General features: G+C 34.5%; 1 protein-coding gene across 5 annotated transcripts in view; it reads left to right on the forward strand.

Annotated features, from left to right (window-relative positions):
• The window catches only part of LOC134803742 (synaptotagmin-7), an 862,565-nt gene extending 837,166 nt beyond the window's left edge, over positions 1-25,399 (forward strand). For 3 of the 5 annotated variants that reach the window (XM_063776562.1, XM_063776565.1, XM_063776564.1), the window contains 6 exons: positions 15,829-15,969; positions 16,704-16,880; positions 18,315-18,395; positions 19,339-19,507; positions 22,051-22,263; positions 22,915-25,399. In XM_063776562.1, the coding sequence (XP_063632632.1) occupies positions 15,829-15,969; positions 16,704-16,880; positions 18,315-18,395; positions 19,339-19,507; positions 22,051-22,263; positions 22,915-23,015 (882 nt within the window). In that variant the 3' untranslated portion in view covers positions 23,016-25,399. Of the gene's footprint in view, positions 1-7,939; positions 8,091-15,828; positions 15,970-16,703; positions 16,881-18,314; positions 18,396-19,338; positions 19,508-22,050; positions 22,264-22,382; positions 22,441-22,914 lie in introns of those variants that run through there. The other 2 variants (XM_063776563.1, XM_063776566.1) reach the window with 2 other exon arrangements.

A 25,399-nucleotide genomic window follows, 5' to 3' on the forward strand; every position in this document is an offset into this window, starting at 1 on the left:
ACATTGACAGTTATCTCAATGCCCTCATCCACCAATTTGCCGTCAGACGGATCGAAACGTCAGTGAAGTAAATATGTCCAAGAAAAATGTAAAATATGCCGGCATGCGTAGTTAAATCCTGCAAGAATTGTACCGATCGAAAGAAAAAAAGTGACGGAATAACTTTTCATAGCTAATTTTATCAATTATCACGGTATAGTACATAAAATCTCCATATTTCATTGTTTATAAATGCGAAACAGGAGTGTGACCAGTAAGTTGAATAGGGTAATTTCCCGAAAGTAGGGTAATTAATGCCCTTCTTATTAAATCATAATGTATATAAAAGAGATAATTTAGGATATTTAGGTAAATAGCTAAATTAATGATTTTGCATTTCAAACTAGGTCGGTATGGTAATTTCCCGATAATAAGGAGATTAAAGACGTTTACATGAATAATGTTTGATAGTTAACGTTTATTTGTTATGTAAGGTAAACATACTCATGGTGCTCGACGCGGTCCCAGTCCAGTACATGTCATCTTGAAACTTAAACCATTGTCAATATAGGTGACAGCAAGGTGTCATCTATTGGGCATTAACATGTCGAGCACTAGTACATTTACCTTATATTTATTTTTTGTTTAAAACCAGATGTGTTACAAGTTAAATATCATTAGGTATTGAAAATAATATTTGCACAAAGTAATTTGCAGGTAATGCGCATTTTCAAGGCCTATAAAATCAGTTAGGTACACACAATTTTACTGTCTAACGTAAAAAGTAGGACACTACTTTAAACAATATTTGAAAACAAGGACGATATTGAAAATAATTGTTTCACCATTAGGGGAGAATTTGTGTTACATGGTATCACTCGTCTACACGCACACTTTCAAACCGTCCGCCATTGCAGTGTCACAGTTTGTCTTAAGTGACATTCCCTCTGTCAAATATATAACTCTATGGGATCGATGTCATTTAACATGCAAACTCAAGTATAAATTACTTAAAATAAATATTTATTCATTGAAAGTTCGCCCCTCTAGTAATGAAAGCATTATGGTCTTGAATTTACTGCTTGTCGGAGCCATTTGAGGGTAGATTTTGTTTACTTCTATTTAAATACCTAAAGATACATAGTATAGACTAGAGATGCACCGGATATCTGTTTACTATCCGGTATCCGGCTTATCCGGCCATTATTTTACTCTCCGGCCGGATACCGGATAGTGACATTGCTTGATTTCGGAGTAAACAAATTGGATTTAAGAAACAGACACGGTCATAATCGTACTTGTTTATTATTTTAAAACAATTTAATCATTCCACTGACTTGCACGCGCACTCATTTCGAACCTAGAAATGAGTCCGCGCGAACGTTTACTAGGAAACAGGTCCAACCTGCAGAATGCGCCACCTGAAAAACCGAAATGTAGGTATAGTTCTGCTGGCCGAATATTCGGCGGCCGGATACCGGTTATTCGGCCGATGGTCAGGCCGAATATCCGGTATCCGGTATCCGGCCAAACAACTATCCGTTGCATCTTTAGTATAGACACGTGTAGCAGACAGAGTGTGACACAAGCAGACGTCGAGACAATAAACGACAAGCGACATGAATAATGTATACCGCACTCTGTTTAGAATAGATGCATTGTCAATAGCCGTTCCATCTGGTTTGTATCTCTCGTTTGTATCGTCGAGAAAAAGAGATTGCGAGATATGTTGCGAGAAATTCTCGTCGCGAATTCTGTATGGGTAGTTGAATTATTGGCAATTTTACCCGAATGCGGGAAAAGGTGTTTTGTTTAAAGCAGTCAATATATGTGAAATCTAGCTTAGGTGTTTTTGTGTGTGGTCAATTGTATCAGTATTAATCAATCGTCGGGTGAGAATACGTTTGTACCATACGCCACTTACATGGTTTGCAGGAGAGCGAAAACAAGCAAAAAAAAATATTTTTCGGAAAGTTTTACTTTTAGGAAATATTGAACGTATTTATCATTTAGGCACATATGTTTACTATTTAACAACTAACAAATATTGCGAATACAGTGGTAATCATGAAATAAAAGCATTTTTATGATTGCCATATCCGTTTTTGATGAGTAAATGTTAAACGTATAATGTATGATATGACACAAAAGTTGTGGATAAGTCACACTTTTGTGATAATTTTCTGTTAACAAAGTGTAATTATCCTATAGTAAAATGCGACATTTTTCAAAAATAGTTTTTTCATAAACCGATTAGTGTCAATTATAGCAAATTTTTTGTTATTTTAGGAATCACTAAAAAACAATTTTCTCAAAAATGGATATGGCACAAACGTATTCTCAGCCGACGCAATGTTAAATGTCAACACACAATTTTTTAAGTTAAGGAGGAGGAATGAAGGTGTCAGAAATCGTAGTACAACTTACTTTCGTTGTCTTAAAAAATATTAGCAGTTTAGGAAAAACGCATTAACGCAAAATGGCATTATCTACCTGTCAACCATAGGGCCAAACAGAGTGACGTTTATGAACGTACTCCTAAAAATAGCTTATCTATGGCTGTCACTTTGACAGCTCTCTTACCTATCTCATCGCAAGACTGATGGACGTGCGATATAACAATATAAATGTAACTAACATTAAGAAGCAGCATATTACAAAAATAAATACAAGAACATGCTTAACAATTGTTTTATTGAAGATACTACACATACTGCCCGATTCGAACTTTAAGATACGTCAATTAATAGATCTAGAAACGATATGTATTAGATGTGTCAGTGTCAAAAGTGACGTTTTTGTTTAAAGAAAGATCTATGATCAGACGTATCTTAAAATTAAAATCAGGCTGTTACTCGTACTGTGCTCGTAGGTACTATACACATCTATTGAAAAAAAATGTACGAGTATTAGAATCTGTATTGAAAACAGAATCGCTACAGATTCGTGCTATTAATAAAATAACTGAGTGCGCGATAACTGTACTCGTCAGCCTTCTACTGAAAAAAAAACCGGGCAAGTGCGAGTCGGACTCGCGCACGAAGGGTTCCGTACCATAATGCAAAAAAAGGTCACCCATCCAAGTACTGACCCCGCCCGACGTTGCTTAACTTCGGTCAAAAATCACGTTTGTTGTATGGGAGCCCCACTTAAATCTTCATATTATTCTGTTTTTAGTATTTGTTGTTATAGCGGCAACAGAAATACATCATCTGTGAAAATTTCAACTGTCTAGCTATCACGGTTCGTGAGATACAGCCTGGTGACAGACGGACGGACGGACGGACAGCGGAGCCTTTGGGTACGGAACCCTAAAAACTTATTCAGAGTTTCCTCTTCAAGATTTTTGTATACATTCTTTACATGAAAGTTTTTCTCTATTTTGCGTTAGGCATTGTCACACCAACACAGCATAACCCCACCTCACATCAGTTCACAGTTATAAAGGCTATACAAGTTTCGCAACAATTCGCACATTTTGGGAACCGGCGTTGCGTGGGTTGAATAATGCATGTCACTCGAGCTGCGGGAGGGTTAAGGATTTGAGGAGGCATCTGTAATGGTATTAACAAAATTGTACTGTACGAATGTGGGATTTAGTGTGGGTACGAAATTCTAAATGATAGTTGTATTTTTTGTTTAAATTGAAATATAAAGATTTTTTGAGTAAAACATGCAAATTCACAACCTCAGAATAAATGTAGTAAACACAAATAATACAATATGAAGACAGAGGTAAATAACAGGCGGCATTATCGCTAAAGAGCGAGCATATTTTATGTAATAAAAAAAATATGTTATTATTTTTAGGGTTCCGTACCCAAAGGGTAAAAACGGGACCCATTACTAAGACTCCGCTATCCGTCTGTCCGTCACCAGGCTGTATCTCACGAACCGTGACAGCTAGACAGTTGAAATTATCACAGATGATGTATTTCTGTTGCCAATATAACAACAAATACTAAAAACAAAATAAAATAAAAATTTAAGTGGGGCTCCCATACTACAAACGTGATTTTTTTCTGTTTTTTTGCGTAATGGTATGGAACCCTTCGTGCGCGAGTCCGATTCGCACTTGGCCGGTCTTTATGTTAGGTTTAGATAAATAGATAACCATTCTGAGCGAAATCAATAGGTACGTAATCCAGTACCTATATGTAGATCGCGACATTCACGAAGACGCGTGCCTTGACTCTTATTGTCATGTTATTAAAGGTTAGATTTGACAAATCTGCGCGTCAACGTGAATGACACGAACTACATAATAATTATTTATATAACAATTTGTCCCGGTCAAAAAAAAAAATGCTTTCCCTTGAGTTACGATAATACCATACGTTTTCGTTGCTCAGATGAAGATTTTTAGGTTTAAAGAAATTTATTACTCATAAGAATATTACAATTCACTTACATGAGTTAACATACTTATACTAAGAATTAATTATCTTGACGAGTACATTTTTATTTGTTATATAATATTAAGTGCAAATTTATTGAGTTCTTGCAAAATAAATTTATATGTAGGTAGGTATACATTTTTTATTTATTTTGCCCGCAGCGACATACACAAGTAAGTACGCGAGAACATTATATTAGTTTTTTAGAACCCTATCTGAGCGTTTCTTTTAAGTTCTGCCATTTTTATGTATTGTGATCTTTTTTGCCACTTTTGTGTTATTTCTAGTTAGGAATGTTAGGATCGCGAGCCCTTGTCATCCTTATAGGAGAAAAAGAGCGTCCTAAAATGTCCATACATTTTTAAAATTTTCCGTTTTGTTACCGCCATATTGTATAATATGGGGAAATGGTAACACAGTAGGAAAAAAACTCTGGGACATGTTTTTATCCCATTAGGATCGAAAGAGGTCGTTATTCTGAGTAGAAATGACACAAAAGTGGCAAAAAATAAAAGAAACGCTCATCTATCCACCAAAATTTATCAAAAACTAACAAAACTAAACTCCCACTCAGAAAAGATTTATATGGAACCACAAAACTTTTTGCTGATGTATCGAAATTAGGTACCTATATCTAATTTCGGACCCCCTCGTTCAGGTGATACGTGATGAGAATTCTTAGGTAGGTAACTAACGACTTATTTAGCACGCACAATGAGTAATCAAACCACAGAATATATAGCGTAATTTGCTCAAAATAAGAGTGAACTATAGTTATTTATTTACAAGGGGGCAAAGTAATGTTCAGCCCCACCATAGAGAAAAAAATACATGAGGACTTGAGGAGTGCTCACTCCATACATCAGTTTTAGTACCAAAACGACTATTATTTTCGTAGTCGACATCTAGCATCGAGTTGCGGAATTGTCAGTACTGCTACGTGACCATAGTCTAATAAAACATGGTCTTCCATTCCCAGAGTGACACGTGGCTACGTCACAACAACATGGCCGCTATATATAGCGCTATCGCATATTATCATATAGCGCTGTCGCATGATGACGTAAGCCCGTGTCAGTTAGGTGACCTAGAAAAGACGGGAATGGAGTACCAGGCGGAGTATATTATTATACCATGTACGTGACAATAGATGTTCCGACGACCGAAAAGTCTAATGCTCAACAATTTTCAGCTAATATTCTAACCGGATTAACCGGAACTCTATTTTCAACTCCTTCTGCGTTTAATATTCGTTGTAAATTGTTGTTTAATACAATTTTCGTGAGTCTCGACACTAGAGAATTCTAGTATCAAGTAGCGGTACTGATAATTCCACTACTCGATGCTAGATGTCGACTGCGAAAATAATAGTCGTTTTGGTATCAAAACTGATGTATGGAGTGAGCACTCTATTCTTAGTTTATTTCTCTATGGTCCCACGTACTAATATTGATACCCGAGCAAGCGAAAGATTCCAAAATTGAAATATTGAGCGTTGCGAGAGTTTCAAGGCACGAGGGTTAAAGAAACTTTGCACCCGTAATCCAAATGACGGTGAAATACATAAATATTCTAGCGGGTAAAATATTCAAAATGATCTCCACACACTCTGACTCCTTAAAAATATACACGGTGGCAGAAAAATAACTGCATTCCGTTTGCCAGGGAGGTTTTGGGATTATACTGAGCAACTATTACTATGCGACCACCCCCGAAATCGCGAAAAAAAAATTACTTACCCTCCCATTGAAAATGGATCAGCCAAAATGTATGAACTAGGTACCAAATTTTTTTTTTCGCGATTACGGGGTTGGTCCCATAGTAATAGTTGCTCAGCATAATCCCAAAACCTCCCTGGCAACGGGAATGCAGTTATTTATTAGCCACCCTGTATATGTATGTGTAATGTTGAACACCTCGGTCGCTTAGCTGCTTTCTACTGGTTACCTAGCGTCAGGTTTCTATAAGTTCCATATTAAGATTTCCCTCACAATAGTGTGACCCTATTTAGCTGACAGGCGGTTGTATGTATAGATAATTTTGAACACCTCGCTCGCTTAGCTACTTTAGGCCGTCTGCGCCTAGTGTCAGGCTTCTATAAGTTCTATATTAAGATTCCCCCCACAATAGTGTGACCCTATTTAGCTGAAAGGCGGTTGTGGTTGACAATCGTCACAGTAAACAGAAAATGCTGCAGTATTTACCTTTGTTCTATTAAAACCCAAAGGTTATCTGGAAGAGATCGCTTTTTAGCGATAAGGCCGCCTGTTGTTACCTAGTCTTAAGCTTGTATTTCGCTTTTTGTATTTTTTTAACTTTATGGTGCAATAAAGGATATTTACTTACCTACTTACTTAAAACTCGTATGGAGTGGTTGCGCTATGCACAATCAATATTTTTTATCAAAATCTATATCTATCGCTGGAGTAACACTTATTTTTAGAAAACCACCGTTTGTAGGTAAAGAGATAAGTGGGATCAATTATGTGACACATTCTTGCTCGTTTAATAGAAGTTTATGTTATTGCTGCTTAATGAAAGCCATTAAAACACAAATGTGGGTTTTTGAAACGAGGTGATAAAATATCACACGAGTGGTTTAATGGCTGATTATGATAACGTCAATTATAAAACCTATAGTAATCACCATATATTTTTATGGAAATGTGACGTTGATGGTGGTTTCGAATATGTTCCACTGCAAACATGCAAATGAACTTCACGAATGAATCAGACTTATATAATCTGTATACTGCTGCCGCTAACGGCAGCTTCTGTGCATTGTGGCAAAAAAGGCAACGTTTTCTATCCATTTACCCTTTCATGGACTCTGATGAATTATGTATAGGTCAAAAAATCCGCTCTGACGATTTTGTTTTTGCTGAAAAAGGTTTTTTTTAACAATATATGTTCGATGAATAAATATTTCTATGTACTCACGAATACTAATGTGTCGTCGAAAAGTTTCAATAAACTTTTGGAAACATTTCGGAAACTTCTCATATTTTTGTTTGGGGATCGAAATATTCCATTTTCAAATGAAGTTTGTTTGTTTTTTTGTGAATTTATCCTGAAATTTACGAGATTTGTTTTTAACTTTTTGGAAACTTTTCACATCTGTACGTGAGTTTAGTTTGTTTAATATCTTTAGGCAAATAATTTCTTCAACTTATGTGAAGGAAAAACACACATTTTCTATATTAATGTTAGTAAAGAAATGTCGGTAAGAATCGTTTAATCAATTCAAACACTTATAAAACCATTCAAAGATACCTCAGGATATCAAAATAACCAAAAAAAACATAAATATACATTATTTTCTATAAATCAATATAAAAATATTCCATAAAAGAAATATACGTCAACATACACGCAAAAGACATGTTAACCGCAACGCAAACAAAATATCGTTAAATGAAAACGCACACAATATCATTGGACAATCATGAACAACCAATAATGATCACACAAGCACATTCAGTCAAGAATCACCAACGAGAAACAACTAAAAGTGATAAAAAAACGCATTTAACTGATTTGCAAGACCGAAGTGATAAGTGTTCCGTGAACAAAGTTTTGCACGGAACACTAAAAACAGTGAAACATTTTAAACACAAAGTTATGTGTAGTGTTTAGGCTTTTCTTCCGACTGTGTTTTGTTTTAGACTTTTCTTAACTATGGATTCTCTTTCCATGCTATCTCCTTCACATGTGGTAGGTAGAGGAGGTTGTATATGAAATGAATAGATGAGGATTCTCTAGAAAAGCTTGGTTTCGCTTCAGGATATCACGGAGATCCTTTTTTTACATAACGCTTGGATTTCAGAAGCTTCTACAGAGTCGAAGCTAACTCTGCACCGAATTTGATAGAGAAAAGTGTGAAAAAAACATTATAAATGGCATATTTTCATAGAAATTACACATTTATAATGAGATTTAAACACTTTGTCATTGCAAATGTCTTGCTGAGTTAGCTTGATCCATCTCTAGCTCACAGCTTTAGTTAAAAAAAATAGTCGCACAAAATAGTACATTACATACCTAGGGCAGAAAAGTAAGAAATGTCTCTGATCATATGTAATTGTCGGCCGAGGTGAAGACGAGGTCGACGAACATCTTATTTGAGGCTTTTATTTGCTTGCCGAGGTGTGTATATACTATTTTAATAAAATAAAATATGCTTTTGAATATTTATTGCAATTTCATACAACCAATTTAATACTGGTGGCGATCACTTTTTTTTAATCACGGTGCAATTTTGATATTTTCTTGGATTTTTCACGTTTGGTTCACTATTTTCTAGGTTTAGTATTAGCTGTAGATAAAGACTAGGGCATTTTTAGATCCGAATTAGATTACACGTCAACAACAAATATAATTTATCTTTAAATAACGAAATATCATTTTCAAGTAACAAATATGATGGTAGAATTAATACTTTTGACATAGTGTCGTAATTGCTACTTGAAAATTATGAATAAATATAATAAATTGGTCTTAATAAACTAGATTTTAGTTTTAGATATAGATTAAAACCGAATATAACACAATAATAAATTAGGAACTGCTATGTATATAGCACAATAAATTAAGTACAAATTTATTAACAAGTAAGTTTTTAAGTTAATATAGCTTGGTTACTTTTCTTATTATCAATTATAATATTATAAAACTATTAGCTTCGTTAATGAGTAGCTTTTTGTAGAGGTTTACAATTCGCTGTCCCAATATTACAGGGTTCTATGTTACATTTCGAAGATAGTTGAAATTCGACTTAATGTCACTATGACAATGTTCAAATTTCAGTTCGATAAAAGTGAAACATAGAACCCTGTAATATTGGGCCAGCGAATTTACAACATACATATTTATCAACCGTATCCGAAAAGATGCCTCCGATATCGCTGGCCCAATATTACAGGGTTCTATGTTTCACTTTTATCGAACTGAAATTTGAACATTGTCATAGTGACATTAAGTCGAATTTCAACTATCTTGAAAATTTAACATAGAACCCTGTAATATTGGACCAGCTTCTATAATAATATGGTAGGTAGCATAAGGTAATAGTTTTAGTAGTTCTAATATTTAATAAACTCCTAAGGCCCGCGGTTTTACCTGTTACTAAGTACTCCAATATAATTTAAACCATTTTCAATTGGAATTGTTTTTTTTATTTTGTTTTTTTTTTTTTTTTTTTAAGAAATAGAACTGCCATATTTTATGTATGGTGGCCTGCTTTAGGAGGATTAACCACTATTTAGGTAGTAAAAACATATTATTAAATATTTAAAAAAAAAATTTTTCGAAAATAGTTTAAAAAAGAGTGGTATCCTTTTTAACAGTAATTTTAAAACAAGTTTTAAACGTAACGATATTTAGTTTCTTTCTAAGTTCAGTAAGACATGAAATATCGTTGTTGAGTTTGATCATTAAAAACGTTTTAAGGCGATATTTGTCCAAATATGGCTCAAATAAAGTATTCATTGAGTTATTTAATCATAAGATTGGATAAATTAAAAGTTTGCAATAAGTAGAGGACATAAAAAACGTGACTTGCAGTTTCAATTGTGTTTTTAAAGAAATATTTTCTTTTTTTTAGTTTTGATCTTAAAACTTTTTTCAAGCGATATAAATTTCGTTTCAATTACCTAATTGGATGAACAATTAATACTTTTTTATTAATAATATTCAACCTAACCTTTTAAACTACGGTATAAATATGGAATAACCGGTTAAGTACCCAAAGTTTATAGTCAACATTTATATTTTATAAAATTAAAATAAGAGAAATAATCAAGGTATTAATTTGCTACGGTTATGAAATATTAATGAAATGGAAATGTATTCAAATTAAAATCGGTAACTAAATTATTTGTTTGGAAATTATTCCAATAAATACGAATTTCGAGTTGAAATTATAAAAGCAAATATTTATGATAATTATTGTTGTCCCGATAGCTTTCAGTAATACATTTTCAACGATTCATAAATATGTAAACTATTCTAGTCTAAGTAAATAAAGTTACAAGAGATTATTTACTTTTTATGATTTGTAACTAACTTTTAACAAATTTCCTAAAAATTTGGTGTATTCACATTAAATTTATTGTCGCGATATTATATCAATTGTCGCGATGGATAAGACAACTTACTTTTTAAGTACAAAATAACTTTTGTCTTATACACGTCTTTAGCATCTCAACGTTATCGTGATAACTTGACAATTTGTTGCGAGAAATGGCTTCTTCATGACAAATTAATGAGTTTCTTATCGTGACAATTTGACAAATTAATTTGTAATTAATGGCGAACTGTCATAATAACTCGCGTCTATTCCACACGACATCTGTCAATGTCAGATGGCAATTAATGAAATAGAGGCAAGTATAATTTTCCTATGAAATACTAGGTATTTAGTTACGAAAATTGTCATCTTCGTTTTAAAATTAATGTTCTGTACAATAAGTGACTTCCAGTTATTACAGTCGACGTCAAAGATATGTTTACATTTTTCGCCTTATTACAAAGGCATTAGGTGCAAAAGTGTAAACATATCTTTGACGTCGACTGTACAGTATTCTGAAGGTAATCCTCCTAAGGCCACCATACAAAAAATGCCAATTGAATTTGAAATCAATAGGGAAGAAAATATGGTTCAATTTCTTTTGTTTTGAAGTGTTCCAATACCAAATGGTTGAATTACATTGAAGTAATTATTATACTAATTAGTACTACGGGTAGGACCGTGGGCCTTGCGAGGTTGTTATTCCGACTTAGAGCGGAATCCGATCCGAACCCGTGAAAACATGGTCCGTAGTAGCCGTAAAACTATTTCTATGGTAAGTCACGCACCGCACACGTTGAATGACGCAAAGAAATCGGATGACGGAGATCGGATCTAGTGCGTAACTTACCATAGAAATAGTTCTACGGTTACTATGGACCATATCACGGGTTCGGATCGGATTCGGATCGGACGTAGTGCGAAACCGTTATAGTTTTTAGTCCCTATAGTTCCCAAACTAGTTGCGCCTACTACACTCAAGAGTTAAATGTTGAGTGCATAAATTATTGCTCGTGAATTTTGACAGGCGCTTAGATTTTTTTTTGGAAAATGTGGCCCTTCATGATAATTTTATTTTAATATAATGATTTCTATATTTAAAATAAATTAAGGACAACAGTAGTGATGTGCATACGTAGTAACACATAACTATTCAAATAGTTAAATAGAATAGAACCCTTTAAATATATTTCCCATTACTAATTTCCCATACAAATACAATTATTTTTTTCTTGTAATTCAGATATTTGCATGTAAATTAATATTGTAAAGCATGAATAATAAATTCGCTCACTTAACGATATCCAGATATTACAGAATTTCAAAATCAGATATTATAGATTAGAAATATATTTTTTATTCTGGTCAATTTTTAACATCAAATATTCTCAGCTTTACCTAATGCTAATTAGCTGTTAAGGGGTCATCCATTAATTACGTCACACGAATTTCTAGGTTTTTTTACCCCTCCCCCCCTCCTTGTCACACTTGGTCACATTTGGCAAACCCCTCCCCCCTGGTGTGACGTCACATTTCTTCAACGAAATCGGCAAATATTTATTTAATATTTTATCAAAATATTTTTGACAAAAGAAATATTAGTAATTTTATAACCCAAAACTGATAAAGAAATAAAATTAAACGAATAAAAACGATTATCGTTTCAAAACCTTGTTATTTCAATGATAATTAGCGTATAAAATAATTTAAATACATTTTCGGTTACTGATGAAGTTAAAGTGACGTCACAAAGTTTATGATTCCTCCCTCCCCCTTGTCACAACATGTCACATTTTCTTGACCCCCTCCCTCCCCCTAAACGTGTGATGTAATTAATGGATGACCCCTAATGCCAATCATAATACACGGAAGACTAAGTTTTTTTTTTACAAATAGCAATATATTTTTGTAAGATAATATTCAACTGAAAATTCTGGTTTTGTATATATGTGACGTTCCACGGGAAAAGGTACCTTATGAGGGTTTCTAGTTTCGGAGATATGAAATGTTTTGTAAAGAGGTGAAAAAATGCTCAATTTTTTTTTATTGTGTGATCTGAAACCTTAATGCGTAACGTTTGTTTACCTGTTTTTATTTTTGTTATAAGTTAGTTATAAGCCTAGTAATGTCGTCTCAGAGTTTAGTAGAAAAGGTACCTTATGGAAAAAAGATTGAAAATTCCCAAAAAAACTAGTCAATACGGGAAAAGAAGTTTGGTAGAGAACTGTATTAGCATTCTGCAAAACTAATTTGATAATTTCAGTTCTGGTTTGGGCGCCTCGCAAATATTATAACCGTACATAGACCGACATCACAAATCCAAGTAGCCTGCTATTATACCAAAGTTACTCTCGTCAAGTCTTTCTTAACTAGAATAATCTTCATTTGGTTTGGTCGCATGCAGTAAATCAGCCATTGGTTTGCTGAAAAATGCCAATACCCGACGCATTACCTTATGGAATATCTGAGGTCATTGAACCTCAATGCCGCTTATCTTCAATAGCAACCGAAATATATTATTGATAAGAAATAGACGATTTATACCATCTTAACCCCAAAATATTATTAGTTTATCCTAACTGTTCCATCATCATCATGCCTCATCATGTAACTTAATCACAAGGTACCTTTTCATTACATACAAATTATTGGTCTTCTTTAAGATTATTATGACGAAGAACTAATTAAATTTGGGGCAGTTTAATGTAAATTAATATTTTCTATTCATAAAAGATAAACTGTAATATGATTGATATTTTGTAGTGATGTATTATTAGATTTATTTCCATAAGGTACCTTTTCGTAAATGTATGGAGCAAATACTGTTATTGTTATGTAAGTTTAAAGTGGCATAAGGGGTTAAATATAGTATTTAGTTGGGGTTTTAGGATTTATTTCATTTGAATGACAGAATTTCTTTCATATGTGCTCAGAAAAATTGATTGTGTGTCACATTAAAAGTAAAAATATTCAATTTTGTGATTTTATATGAAAAAGTCAGAAAATACATTTTCACCTCTAAATCGGTATTGTTTTTTGCTTAAACTGTCTGTCAGTGTCGTTTTCTAATAGATAGAATTTAAATCTTGAGAGCTCATTGCAATCAATCGTGAAAATGAAATAAAACTTTATTTTCAAGAGATTGGCTAGTATACACATAAATCAGTCGACATCAAAAGTTTCTATTTGCATTACAGAACAAGTCGCAATATTTTTTTAATCTCACATATATAAGGTATTATTATTTGTAGTCAACTATGTAACTTACTTCAGGAACATAGTTTTTTAGGCGGCTAAACTTAAAACTTCTCTATCGTAAAGTTGCTAATTTCACAACATTATTTTCAAAAAATCATATCTCTGTAACTACGCAACCTAGAAGGTTGATCTTTTGTGTTATCGATAGCTTATTTATTGTAGATTACTGGGGTATGCATAACTCCATACCCGCCATAAGGTACCTTTGACCGTGGGACGTCACATATTAATGTCTAAAATTATTGTGTTTTATAGTTGCGAACAAAGTTACAAGGTTATCTGGCATTTTATCACATTAAAACCCATACTATTTTAAGCCTTTCAAACCTTATAATTGAGTAGAGCTTCCAGAGTTTAATCGCTTTAAAGGTTAAAACTGTTGAAGGTTATTACAGAACATAAATGGAGATTTCTTTATTTAAAAACATTTTAAGCGGTTTCCAAGAATTTTTACTTATAATAAATAATATAATTACCTACTTATACACTAAAAAAATCAAGAATCACGCTCCAATCTCTCACGCTCGGAATATAGTTAAAAAAAATTAGATGGAAGTTTGATTTCAGCAGTATTTCTCATGCAAAAGAGTGAATTGGTTTTAAGATGCACATTTTTTACAAAAACTTTGTGATTTCAACAGTGTGTGTTGAACTGACTTTCATCTTAAGAGATTAAAGTGTTATATCACTAAATAAAACAATTTTTCCTTGAAACCAGCGGTTTCAGTAAAAGGCGTGCCCAAGGCTCGGAACCGGTTTTTTCTTCATACAAATAATACCGGTATTATTTCGTTCTTTTTCGTTCTATGGTTTCTTATTTCATTTTTAATGGGACAATTTAATAATACGAAGTTGTTACCTAAATACATGATTCAGTCCTACGTAAAGAGCATAAAATAATTAAGAATGTTGGGCTATTTCGGGTTTTTCAAAAAAACCGGTTCCGAGCCATGGGCGTGCCTACAACGCCTCAACGCTTAAATATTTTGTATAAATTGATGTGTTGTAACTCTTTGATTATGAAATAATTGTGACGAATTTGATGACGAAAATAGTTACTCCGAATATTTATAACAACATAATATTTTTCGCATATTTGAAAATTAATTTTAAAAAAATATTCAGATACCAGAACAGTCATTCATGAAACAGAATAATTTAAATGGATTATATTATATCGTGTATAATTAACTAATAATAAGCATCCTGCCCCCCTTCCCTTCCCCCCTCCTCCTACTTCGTCCCTTCGAGCCTTTTACCAGTTACTCGTGCTGACGGGGTCTATCGATTATACGCGATATAATATATTTACTTTGTTTTATTTTCCAAAAGTCTTCAATTAGATAACCTTTTTATAAGCTTCCTTGATACTTATTATTATTTACGAAAACGGGAATCGCGAATGATTAAGTTTAAAATTACTTCCGACGTTTCAAGATCGGCATTGTCCCCGTAGTCTCAGAGAAGACTGGCTAAAATTGGCATCAACATCTATAATCTGTATCTTTAGGTACTTAAATAAAAGTAAACAAATAATTGGTACATTTTTTAGGGTAGTTATAACATTTATTGGTTAACCAACCAAATACAAAACCGCCTGGATCTGTCACTGAACGACCTGACTTTAACCTACATTATTTGATCATGTAATGTTTTCATATACCCTCAGCTGGCTTAAGGAGCCATTTGAGGGTAGATTTTGTTAACTTTTATTGAAATACCTAAAGATACAGACTATAGTCTTGTTTATTAACTCGAGCTCTTCTGCTAATGCCGTCCACGAAACGTCGGAAGTATTTTTGACCATTAATTATAAGCGATTAAGTCCTGTTAAATAATAATGTGTAACAATCGCGAAAGTTTAAATAAGAACTATAATATCTGTTAACTGTCATCCAAATCGTCATTTTCTAAAATAGTCCTGCCGGCCTAGCCAAGGTGACAATCGCTATCTCTACGACAACGAAACGCTTTGTGTCTCTATCACTCTTCCATATTAGTGCGACAGTGACAGTTGCGTTTCGTTCGCTACGGTTAGCGATTGGCATGTTGTCTACGGGGCCAGTTTGAACGCTCTATCGTTGCGTTGTGAACTCGACGCTTCAAGTACCTTACTCTGGCTGACAGATGGCGTTCCTCCAGAACCGGTCCATCTCGCTGGTGGACATGTACATCGATAACAGCGAGCCGAGCGAGAACGTCGGCCAGATACACTTCTCGCTCGAGTACGATTTCCAGAATACGACGCTTATATTGAGGATCATTCAGGTGAGTTGCCATTTGGACACTTTACTGATAAGTAGTAGGTACTGTGTCTACCCTCATGATCGCAATTATTTTATGTTTTGTTAGAACGTACTTAAATATTCACACACATATTGATTAGTATCTCAATATCTAAAATATTATAATGTTAAAATTTTGACGATTGTCAATTGCCATTTTATTATGATTCCCTCCAATTTTCACATCAATTCTCACATCTAATGTACGTTTGTGTAAATTATTTGTACAAACAAAAGAAAACACAATACTCGCTTCGTGTTATATTTTAAACACACAAGTATCACGTGCAAACATAATGGCAATGACTTCCTACAGTACTCATGTTGAACAATAAAGTAAAGAAATTTGAATATTGTATTATTTATAACTTGACTGCAAACTTTATTAGCATTTTTAAAAACACAATATAGAAAAACCCGACTAGAAAATAGTTTCAAATGTCACTCCATTTCAGGTATCATAAAATAGATTAGTCACGTTGTACCTTTTATCTGTTTTGTTTTTTAGTTTTCTGTAATGTACGCTTATGCTACGCTTATCAGGAGTAACTTCATGAAATCATTTAACACATTCAATACCACTAAGTGCTACGGGTTACGCTCGTAGCGCGTAGCCACGGTTTCGTCGTATGTAGCGCGTAGTCGCTACGAACAGTGTACCCGACAGTCGGGTTCTTGGTGTTGAATGTGTTAAGTAATCATGACTTGACTTTACAGGGTAAGGAGCTACCTGCAAAAGATCTAAGCGGCACTTCGGACCCCTACGTCCGAGTGACGCTCCTCCCAGACAAGAAACATCGGTTGGAGACCAAGATAAAGCGGCGAACTTTGAACCCGCGGTGGAATGAGACCTTCTACTTCGAAGGCTTTCCTATACAGAAGCTGCAAAGTCGGGTGAGTGTATTACCACAGGTATTACTAAATTTTGGAGTTCCACAGGGTAGTCACTTAGGACCTATATTGTTTTTCTTATATTAAAAGTGTTGACTAAAATCAGGCGGCGCACTCTAAACCATTACTGGTTTAGAGATGGGATGGGATGGGATGCTTTACAGATGGGATCTACTTCAAAGCCTTTCCTATACAGAAGCTGCAGAGGTAGGTGAGTGTAGTACACAATGTCAGAGTTCCACAGAAAAGTTTATTCCTTGGTTTTTCTCAGAAACGCGTTACTTTTCAGGATCGCCATAAAACAAACCTAACCTAAACTATCTATAGAATAACCTTACGAAAATCCTGAAAAGTTAACGGTGTCAGTTTTATGACTAATGATAATACAGAATACATTACATTATGACAAACAATACATTATGACTTAAAACTTTATGGGAAATAAAGGGACCCCCGTTTATCAGGAACGTACGGTCTAATATACACGCAGCCACCAAAACATTGCTCTCGTTGATAATAAGAGGAAATGAAACATTCAACCGCTATTAGCCGAGTAATACAATGCAAATTAGGGTGCAAAAATACTTTTGTGCAAGCCACCCCGTCAGAGAATTCGATATCATTAAACTCCCTTGAGTGAGTATTTTAAATATTAAGTACCGTAAAACGGGGTGAGTAGGCGCAAAACTGACATTCAAACCTCGATAACATTTTATTTTTAGATATGCAAACTGAATGGTGTAGGTATATAATAAGTGTTCCGGGCGTTTGTATTTTAGTTTTTATTTTATTTTGGGTAGTTCCATTTCATAACTTTGACGATAAACAGGAAAACCCACCTCACCCCGTAGTCCCTCGTATTTGGGGTGAGTTGGGTTTTCATACAAAGGTGATTTTGGAAGATTGTTGGATCGATTTTTATTTAATTAGGAGTTATGGAGTTATGGAGCTATAGTAATAGCTCCATTCTAAATTGGAATACATTATTTTAGTAGCAGTAGCCTAAAAAACCCATCACACCCCCCTTTCAACCCTTCTCTCCCCATTCATAACCCAACTCTCCCCGCGAACCCTACTCACCCCATTTTACGGTATTAAAGCATCATTGCAAATTTTAAGTGGGTTTCTTAGACTCCAAATTTCCAAAAGGAGGGCGGTCTTAATTCGGTGTAATGTTTTTTTGTTTGTTACCTTATATCTCCGTCGTTTCTCAACCGATTTAGAGATTTTTTTTTATCAAAAGTATATACTTGACAATTCCAATACAAATCCACCAATTCTCGGATTAGTTGTCAAGCGGACCCCAGGCTCCCATGAGCCGTGGCAAAAATGCCGGGACAACGCGAGGAAGATGATGATGAAAAGTATATACCTATTTTTGTAAAAATCTAGACGTGATGATGGGATCTTTTCAAACATAACATATTCTTATTTCAGGTTCTACATCTTCACGTATTCGACTACGATCGCTTCTCCAGGGATGACTCCATTGGGGAAGTATTCCTGCCACTTTGCCAGGTCAGCATTAAACTTACATTGTAATCGTTTTATCATTTAGCGTAGCACTGCTGTTGAGTGCCTTGCTACATAGATACATAAATAAATGTTAGTGTAAACACCCCAATAATCGACATGTTACGACCCAATATTCGACACCTCGTGACTCTGTATCTTTAGGTATTTAAATAAAAGTAAACAAACAATTTGTACATTTTCGGGTAGTTATAACATTTATTGGTTAACCGACCAAATACAAAACCGCCTGGATCAGTCACTGAACGACCAGACTTTGACCTACATTATTTGATCATGTAATATTTTCATCTACCCTCAACTGGCACAAGGAGCCATTTGAGGGTAGATTTAGTTTACTTTTATTTAAATACCTAAAGCTACAGAGATAGCTGTCACCGTATTGCTATGACATTATGATTGAAAAAGTCAATTATTGGAGCTGTGTCGGGCACTGGAGTCTCTACGTTAGTAGGCGGATGTCCTATACAAAATTGATGATGGTAGGTTAGTAAAGTCAGCCTCAGAAGTCTCTAAAGATTTATGTACATTTAGTAAAAATTGTATTGTTTCCTGACATACTAAAAATGTCTCAGTATGATTACGACGCTGAGACATCCGGATACCGGTTTGAATGCTACCGGTTAGGGTTACAATTAAAGTGTTACTAATAAAACACGTTAAGACCTATCAAATCTTGCTACATACTAAATGTTACAAATGGTTACCCAGGACATCCATATTTACTGCAGAAATACAGTCGGAAGCAGGAACAAACAGCAACACTCTTGGTCTGGTCATCGGTGGACCTTATACGTTACGTAATAAGGTTTACAAACAATCAGTTAACAGTGTGGGCCATGGAACAATAAACCTTTAGATGATCTATATTTTTTTACATATTTTTTCATTTAAGTACTTACTAAAGCTATCAAAAACAAAATTCCAGGTGGATCTAAGCGAGAAGCCCTCCTTCTGGAAGGCTCTGAAGCCGCCAGCGAAGGATAAATGCGGCGAGCTTCTGACCTCGCTGTGCTACCATCCGAGCAACTCCGTGCTCACGCTGACGCTGCTGAAGGCGAGGAACTTGAAGGCTAAGGATATTAACGGGAAATCAGGCAAGCATTTATCCCATAGGCTCCATAAAGCATACACCATCATCATATCAGCCCTTTATCGCCCACTGCTGAGAGTGCTGAGCATAGGCCTCTCTTCTAGTACGCCACTTGTCCTGGTCCTGAGCTAATCTCATCCAGAAGTGACCCGCAATCTTCTGGATGTCGTCCACCCAAGGAGCCAATGGACGACACGGGCATCTTTCATCCGAAAACGCATACATACAAAGAATAAAGAGATGAAAGAAATATATAGAAAGAATATGATAAGAAACAACAATACAAAAACAACAGATAACATTATGTAAATATTAACAAAAACTTAACACACTCGGGTCCAGCAATGTGTGTGTGATGTGTGTGGTTTCACTTTTTATTTTTTTATCTTCATCATCCTCCTGTTGTCTTAGCTTTTTGCAACTTCCGTCTGACTTTCCAAACCAGAGGGAAAACTAGGCCTTATTAGGATCAGTCCCGTTTCCTCATTATGTTTTCTTTCACCGAAAAGCGATAAATTCCGAAAACCGCATGGGTATGAGCCGGGGTTTGATTTTGAACCGCACCCGCTGGATTGAAAGTCGCACGCTCTTACCGCTAGGCTACCGGCGCTCTTCTAAGCATAATTCTTTCTCAGTATATTTCTTGATGAAAAATCCACTAATTCTCTAACTGAAGAATTTTACATATGTATCTGAACTAAATACCTCTCTGACTATTATAATGGCGAGTGTAACTTACGATAAAGCCTCTTTAAATCAACCCTCAAAGTTTATCTACTTACTCCGTTTATTTACACTGCTGTTTATATTTATATACTTAGGCCAGTCCCTTAATAAATGGTTATTACTCGGATCTCCTCTAAATGAAGCTTCCAGTTAATTAGAAGACGTCATCTTGATTTATGATGCCTTGAAAATGAAGTCCAGTGTTGTTATTCTAGACGTTTACAAACGAAGTAGGTTCGAGCTTAAGAGAAACAAGAGCCAATACAATAGAATACAATACAAAGATTATTTTTTTATTGCTCCCGAGTATGAAAAGGAACATGACATACAGATTAAGCACATAACTTAAACTATGGTAGACAACAGGTGATTTTGTCGGTAAAGAGCGATCTATACTCTGTATCTTTAGGTATTTAAATAAAAGTAAACTAAATCTACCCTCAAATGGCTCCTTAAGCCAGTTGAGGGTAGAAGAAAACATTACACGATCAAATAATGTAGGTTATAGTCAGGTCGTTCAGTGACTGATCCAGGCGGTTTTGTAATTGGTCGGTTAACCAATAAATGTTATAACTACCCGAAATTTACAAATTGTTTGTTTGACGACCGGTCTGGCCTAGTGGGTAGTGACCCTGCCTATGAAGCCGATGGTCCCGGGTTCGAATCCTGGTAAGGGCATTTATTTGTATGATGATACAGATATTTGTTCCCGAGTCATGGTTGTTTTCTATGTATTTAAGTATTTATTTATAATATATATCGTTGTCTGAGTACCCACACCACAAGCCTTCTTGAGCTTACCGTGGGGCTTGGTCAATTTGTGTAAAAAATGTCCTATAATATTTATTTAAAAAAAAAAAATATATATATATATATATATATATTTAAATACCTAAAGATACAGACTATAGTCCAAGCAACCTAATTTTGTTTAGTTTAAAAACAAATTGTCGTTTTTTTCGTCATCAGAATTCGATAAAATTTGCTGGATAAATAGAGTTCCCTATTATTCTGTACAATATATGAGTAATTTTACTGTATGTCATACAAAATCTTTCTCTGAGCTACGAAAACATGTGGTGTCTTGGTAACTCAACGGAAACTTACATAATTTTTTTTCGGGAAAAGTTTGATTTCGTTTATTCCGCATAGTACATGCGTGACTATAAGATACACACAATCCGAACCACTACCATACAATCGCTCTCATCATAAAACTACATTCTTAAATAACATGAAATTTGACATGAATTTTTTTAAACGTCTCCTAACGATTCAAATTCCTCTTTTCATTGAAATAAATTTTCATTTCAAAGCTATCATTATTTAAAATTAATTGATGAGACGGATTGTGTTGAAATTTGTGTTCTCAGTGAATAATTGAGTAGATTTGTCTGGAAAAAGTTGGGATAATGCTTCGTCGGACGCCGTCTGCGTTGAATGATGACATTAATGACACCCCTTTTTAGGGTTCCGAAGGGCTTCCTTCTATTCTTCATTTTTTTGTGTCTGGCTCTTGATTGCTAGGTTGCTTAAAATCTAGGCTATAAAACAAATTGCTACTTACGTTGTATTTTCTAATGATGGGATAAATCATTTTCAGTACCTAGGAAGAGTGTTTAATGGTAAATTAGGGTAATTTGTAAAAAAATTAATTCTTTACAAGATGGTGTTGTGAAAAATCTATAGTTGTGCTTTCCTTTGGACCCATATTTAACTGTCCATTTGATGACACCTAAACTTTCTGATACATTATAAGTTATTATAACTTACAATACAAGTTATTCAATTTGCTTAACAAAATCATTTGTACATTTTCAGATCCGTACGTGAAAGTCTGGCTGCAGTTCGGCGACAAGCGCATCGAGAAACGCAAGACGGCGATCTTCAAATGCACGCTCAACCCCGTCTTCAACGACGCATTCTCCTTCAACGTGCCCTGGGAGAAGATCCGTGAATGCTCGCTCGATGTCCAGGTCATGGATTTCGATAATATTGGGAGGAATGAGCTCATCGGACGGATACTTTTGGCCGGTATGTTCAATAACTTTATCATCATCGTCTATGTCTTCAAATACACATACTCCGTCTTCAACCATACCTCCTTCAACGTGCTCTGAAAGAAGATCCGTGAATGCTCGCTCGATGTCCAGGTCATGGACTTCGATAATATTGGGAGAAATGAGCTCATCGGACGGATACTTTTGGCCGGTATTTTCAATATTATTCTTCTTTATCATCCCGTGAATTCCCGCTATCAATGTTGCAGTTCATTGAAAATAAGTGTTTGCAAAAATTCGTAACCTTAATTTTCCTTTAGTACTTAACTTTGCCTTAACTAGCATTTAATCGTAATTTGTACGAGAAACTTTTAAAATTACCTACTTTATATTATTGAATGATGGACCTTTTTGAATGCCACATCGACCAGCAGTAATCTATTGTGGCGACCCTTTTAAATTCATTACTAATACCCGTTGATACTAGAAATTTCCATATTCTATGGGCTGTAATGTGCTGTAGGTACCTCATAAGGTTTCAATGTATGCCGCCCTAAGTAAGAGGTACTGCTTTTTGACATTCGTGATCAACAGGAACAGAAGATGTGCACTGCTGTCTCCTGTGACTCCTAGCAGTTTCTCTATTACTTTAGCTTCTTACCCTCATTAAATTTATTTCTTCCAGGGAAAAACGGCTCCGGCGCCACAGAAACCAAGCACTGGCAGGACATGATCACCAAACCTCGGCAGACCATCGTGCAATGGCACCGCCTGAAGCCGGAATAAGTTGTTAATGTAACAGTCGTCGGCAGGACTCCTGAACTACTGCAATACACGCGTATTTGAGTCTTGAAACATACTGGATGAGAGCTGCTATGAGCTCTGTGACAGTCAAGCTATTCGAATCATGAAGCATACCTATGCCTTAACTCTGCATAAATTTGATGACTGCTTGCTACTACAACCTATGAACCGTGTGCGTTTTCAGCCTCAGCCCGTATGAGATCTAAATCTTCTTTTGTCTATTATAGTGATGCAGATAAGCTAATATGTAACTTTTGAGTGCCAAGCTATTGGAAGCTTGAGTCTTAAATCAACTAAAATCTGATGACATATTGCAAACCTACTATGTACATTCGGGCAGAGGGAGTTTTTGAGTTTTAAGTCTTATGACTGCATGAAAGCTATTATTCTGTATAACTTTTAAACCTCAGGCCGGATGATTCATTGTTTTAATTCATAAGACTTAGAGAAGAGTTGTGGTAAAATTTCGTTCAAGAGTTACAGAGAATGTCAAAACAATATGCGTGTATATGTATTGAATCTATTAAGTAAAGAAGTACATGTTAAGTCATTCGTAGTAAGTGTGAGTGTCAAGTTGTCAACACAGAAAGTGCTTGTATTAAATGCAGTAACTTCTATTTAAAAAGTAAGCCATTCATCCTGTCATTGTTAGTTATTAATAGCTATTACTTTACAGACGAGTTAGAGGTTTGAAAAGGTTATCCTAACACTTAATATTTCATAAAATATTAAATTAATACTATCCTAGACAAAGTTTAAGGAATCTGTTATTGTTTTCCCATATTGCTTAAACGTTTTAAAAATATAACTGGTGTGTGAACATAGAGAATAATACGACAACTTTGCCCGTAGAGGTAACGTCCGTAGGGCAAAGTAAAAAATATTGAAATAGGTCGTGCGTTTAGTGAAATAATGATAGAATCATGATTTTTTTTTTATAGAAGATTTATTTTAGTTCAGGGATCTTGTCGGCAATGAAAATATAACGTCATAAGACTGAGCGGTTAAAGGTTTAACGGTTAAATCCGTTCTGAAATCTATCTCACTTGACGCTGTGCACGACTTTTTTCGTTCAAAAATATGTTTTCATCGTTTACTGCCCGATTCGAACTTTAAGATACGTCAATGACGGTGTTTACCAAAAATGTGTCAACACACATTAATTTTGCAATAAAATGTCAACTTTAATCGTAATTTTTTTTTGAGTTGACATCTTATTGCGTAATTAATGTGGGTTGACATATTATTGCTAAACACCATCCTAGATCTAGAAACGATATGGATTAGATGTGTCAGTGTCCAAAGTGACATTTTTGTTTGAAGAAACGTCACATTTGACACTGACATATCTAATCCATATCGTTTTTAGATCAATTAATTGTTGTATCTTAAAGTTCGAATCGGGCCGTTATCGCATTGGTCTTTCTGTATTTTCGGTATTCGTCGACATCGTTTAGAAGTTTTAATGAAAAATTACGGAATAGGACAAATACTGAAAATTAAGAAAACTAAAGCAGATGATTATGCTAACAATAAAGTTTGTATCTGTCAATGCTTTTAAAAAAACTTTGTTTAATTTAAATTTTATCGCACAGTACTCTTTAAATTAACGTAGAATTAGTTTTAACTCAGCTCGAGTATTTCTTTTCATACAATACGTTTGTATGAAAATTTCATTAAGCTTAAAAGTTGAATCAATGTTAAGATTTGAATAAATTGTTAGAGGTATAAAATAATTGTTAAAATGTAGAAAATATACGGAAAATGTCGAGTTCTCATCGCACAAAGAGAAAAGTAGTTTTTATTTTACATTTGCGCGAATGAATACAATATTATTTTATTTCGCCTGATCTAATTATAACATTGCCCAAAATTTATAAATAAATTATTCAAGGGAAAAAAGTTTAAAAGTCAATATTGCTGACACAAATCCATTGCATTTAGATACTGCGAAAATATTACCAAGAATAAAAAAAATGCAAATTTGCCATATTTTAGAATGGGTTGTTATTGTTGGGAATATTGGGTAAAAGTAATATTATGCTAGTCGAAGAAAAAATCGTGCTGCAAGACAATTCTTATGGTATAATATTAATATACCTTGTTTGTCTTCTAAATAAAATAAATTTTCGTGTGACTTAGCATTTTATTATGACTCGGTTTTGGGTTATTGGTTATTATTAATTTTATCAAATATAATTATGCTTTGATAACTGAAATTCTAAATTAATTAATAGAAATGTAACAAATAGGACGAACGTGTCACGGTTGGTCAATTTTAGGTGAGAGTAAAAGTAATATTAAATGGCAAAGTTGACAGAAATAAAAAATTTAATGGTCAATATGAATTGTTTTTTTTGTAAAAT

Source organism: Cydia splendana, chromosome 27 (assembly GCF_910591565.1).
Source record: "Cydia splendana chromosome 27, ilCydSple1.2, whole genome shotgun sequence".
Taxonomy (NCBI): Eukaryota; Metazoa; Arthropoda; class Insecta; order Lepidoptera; family Tortricidae; genus Cydia; species Cydia splendana.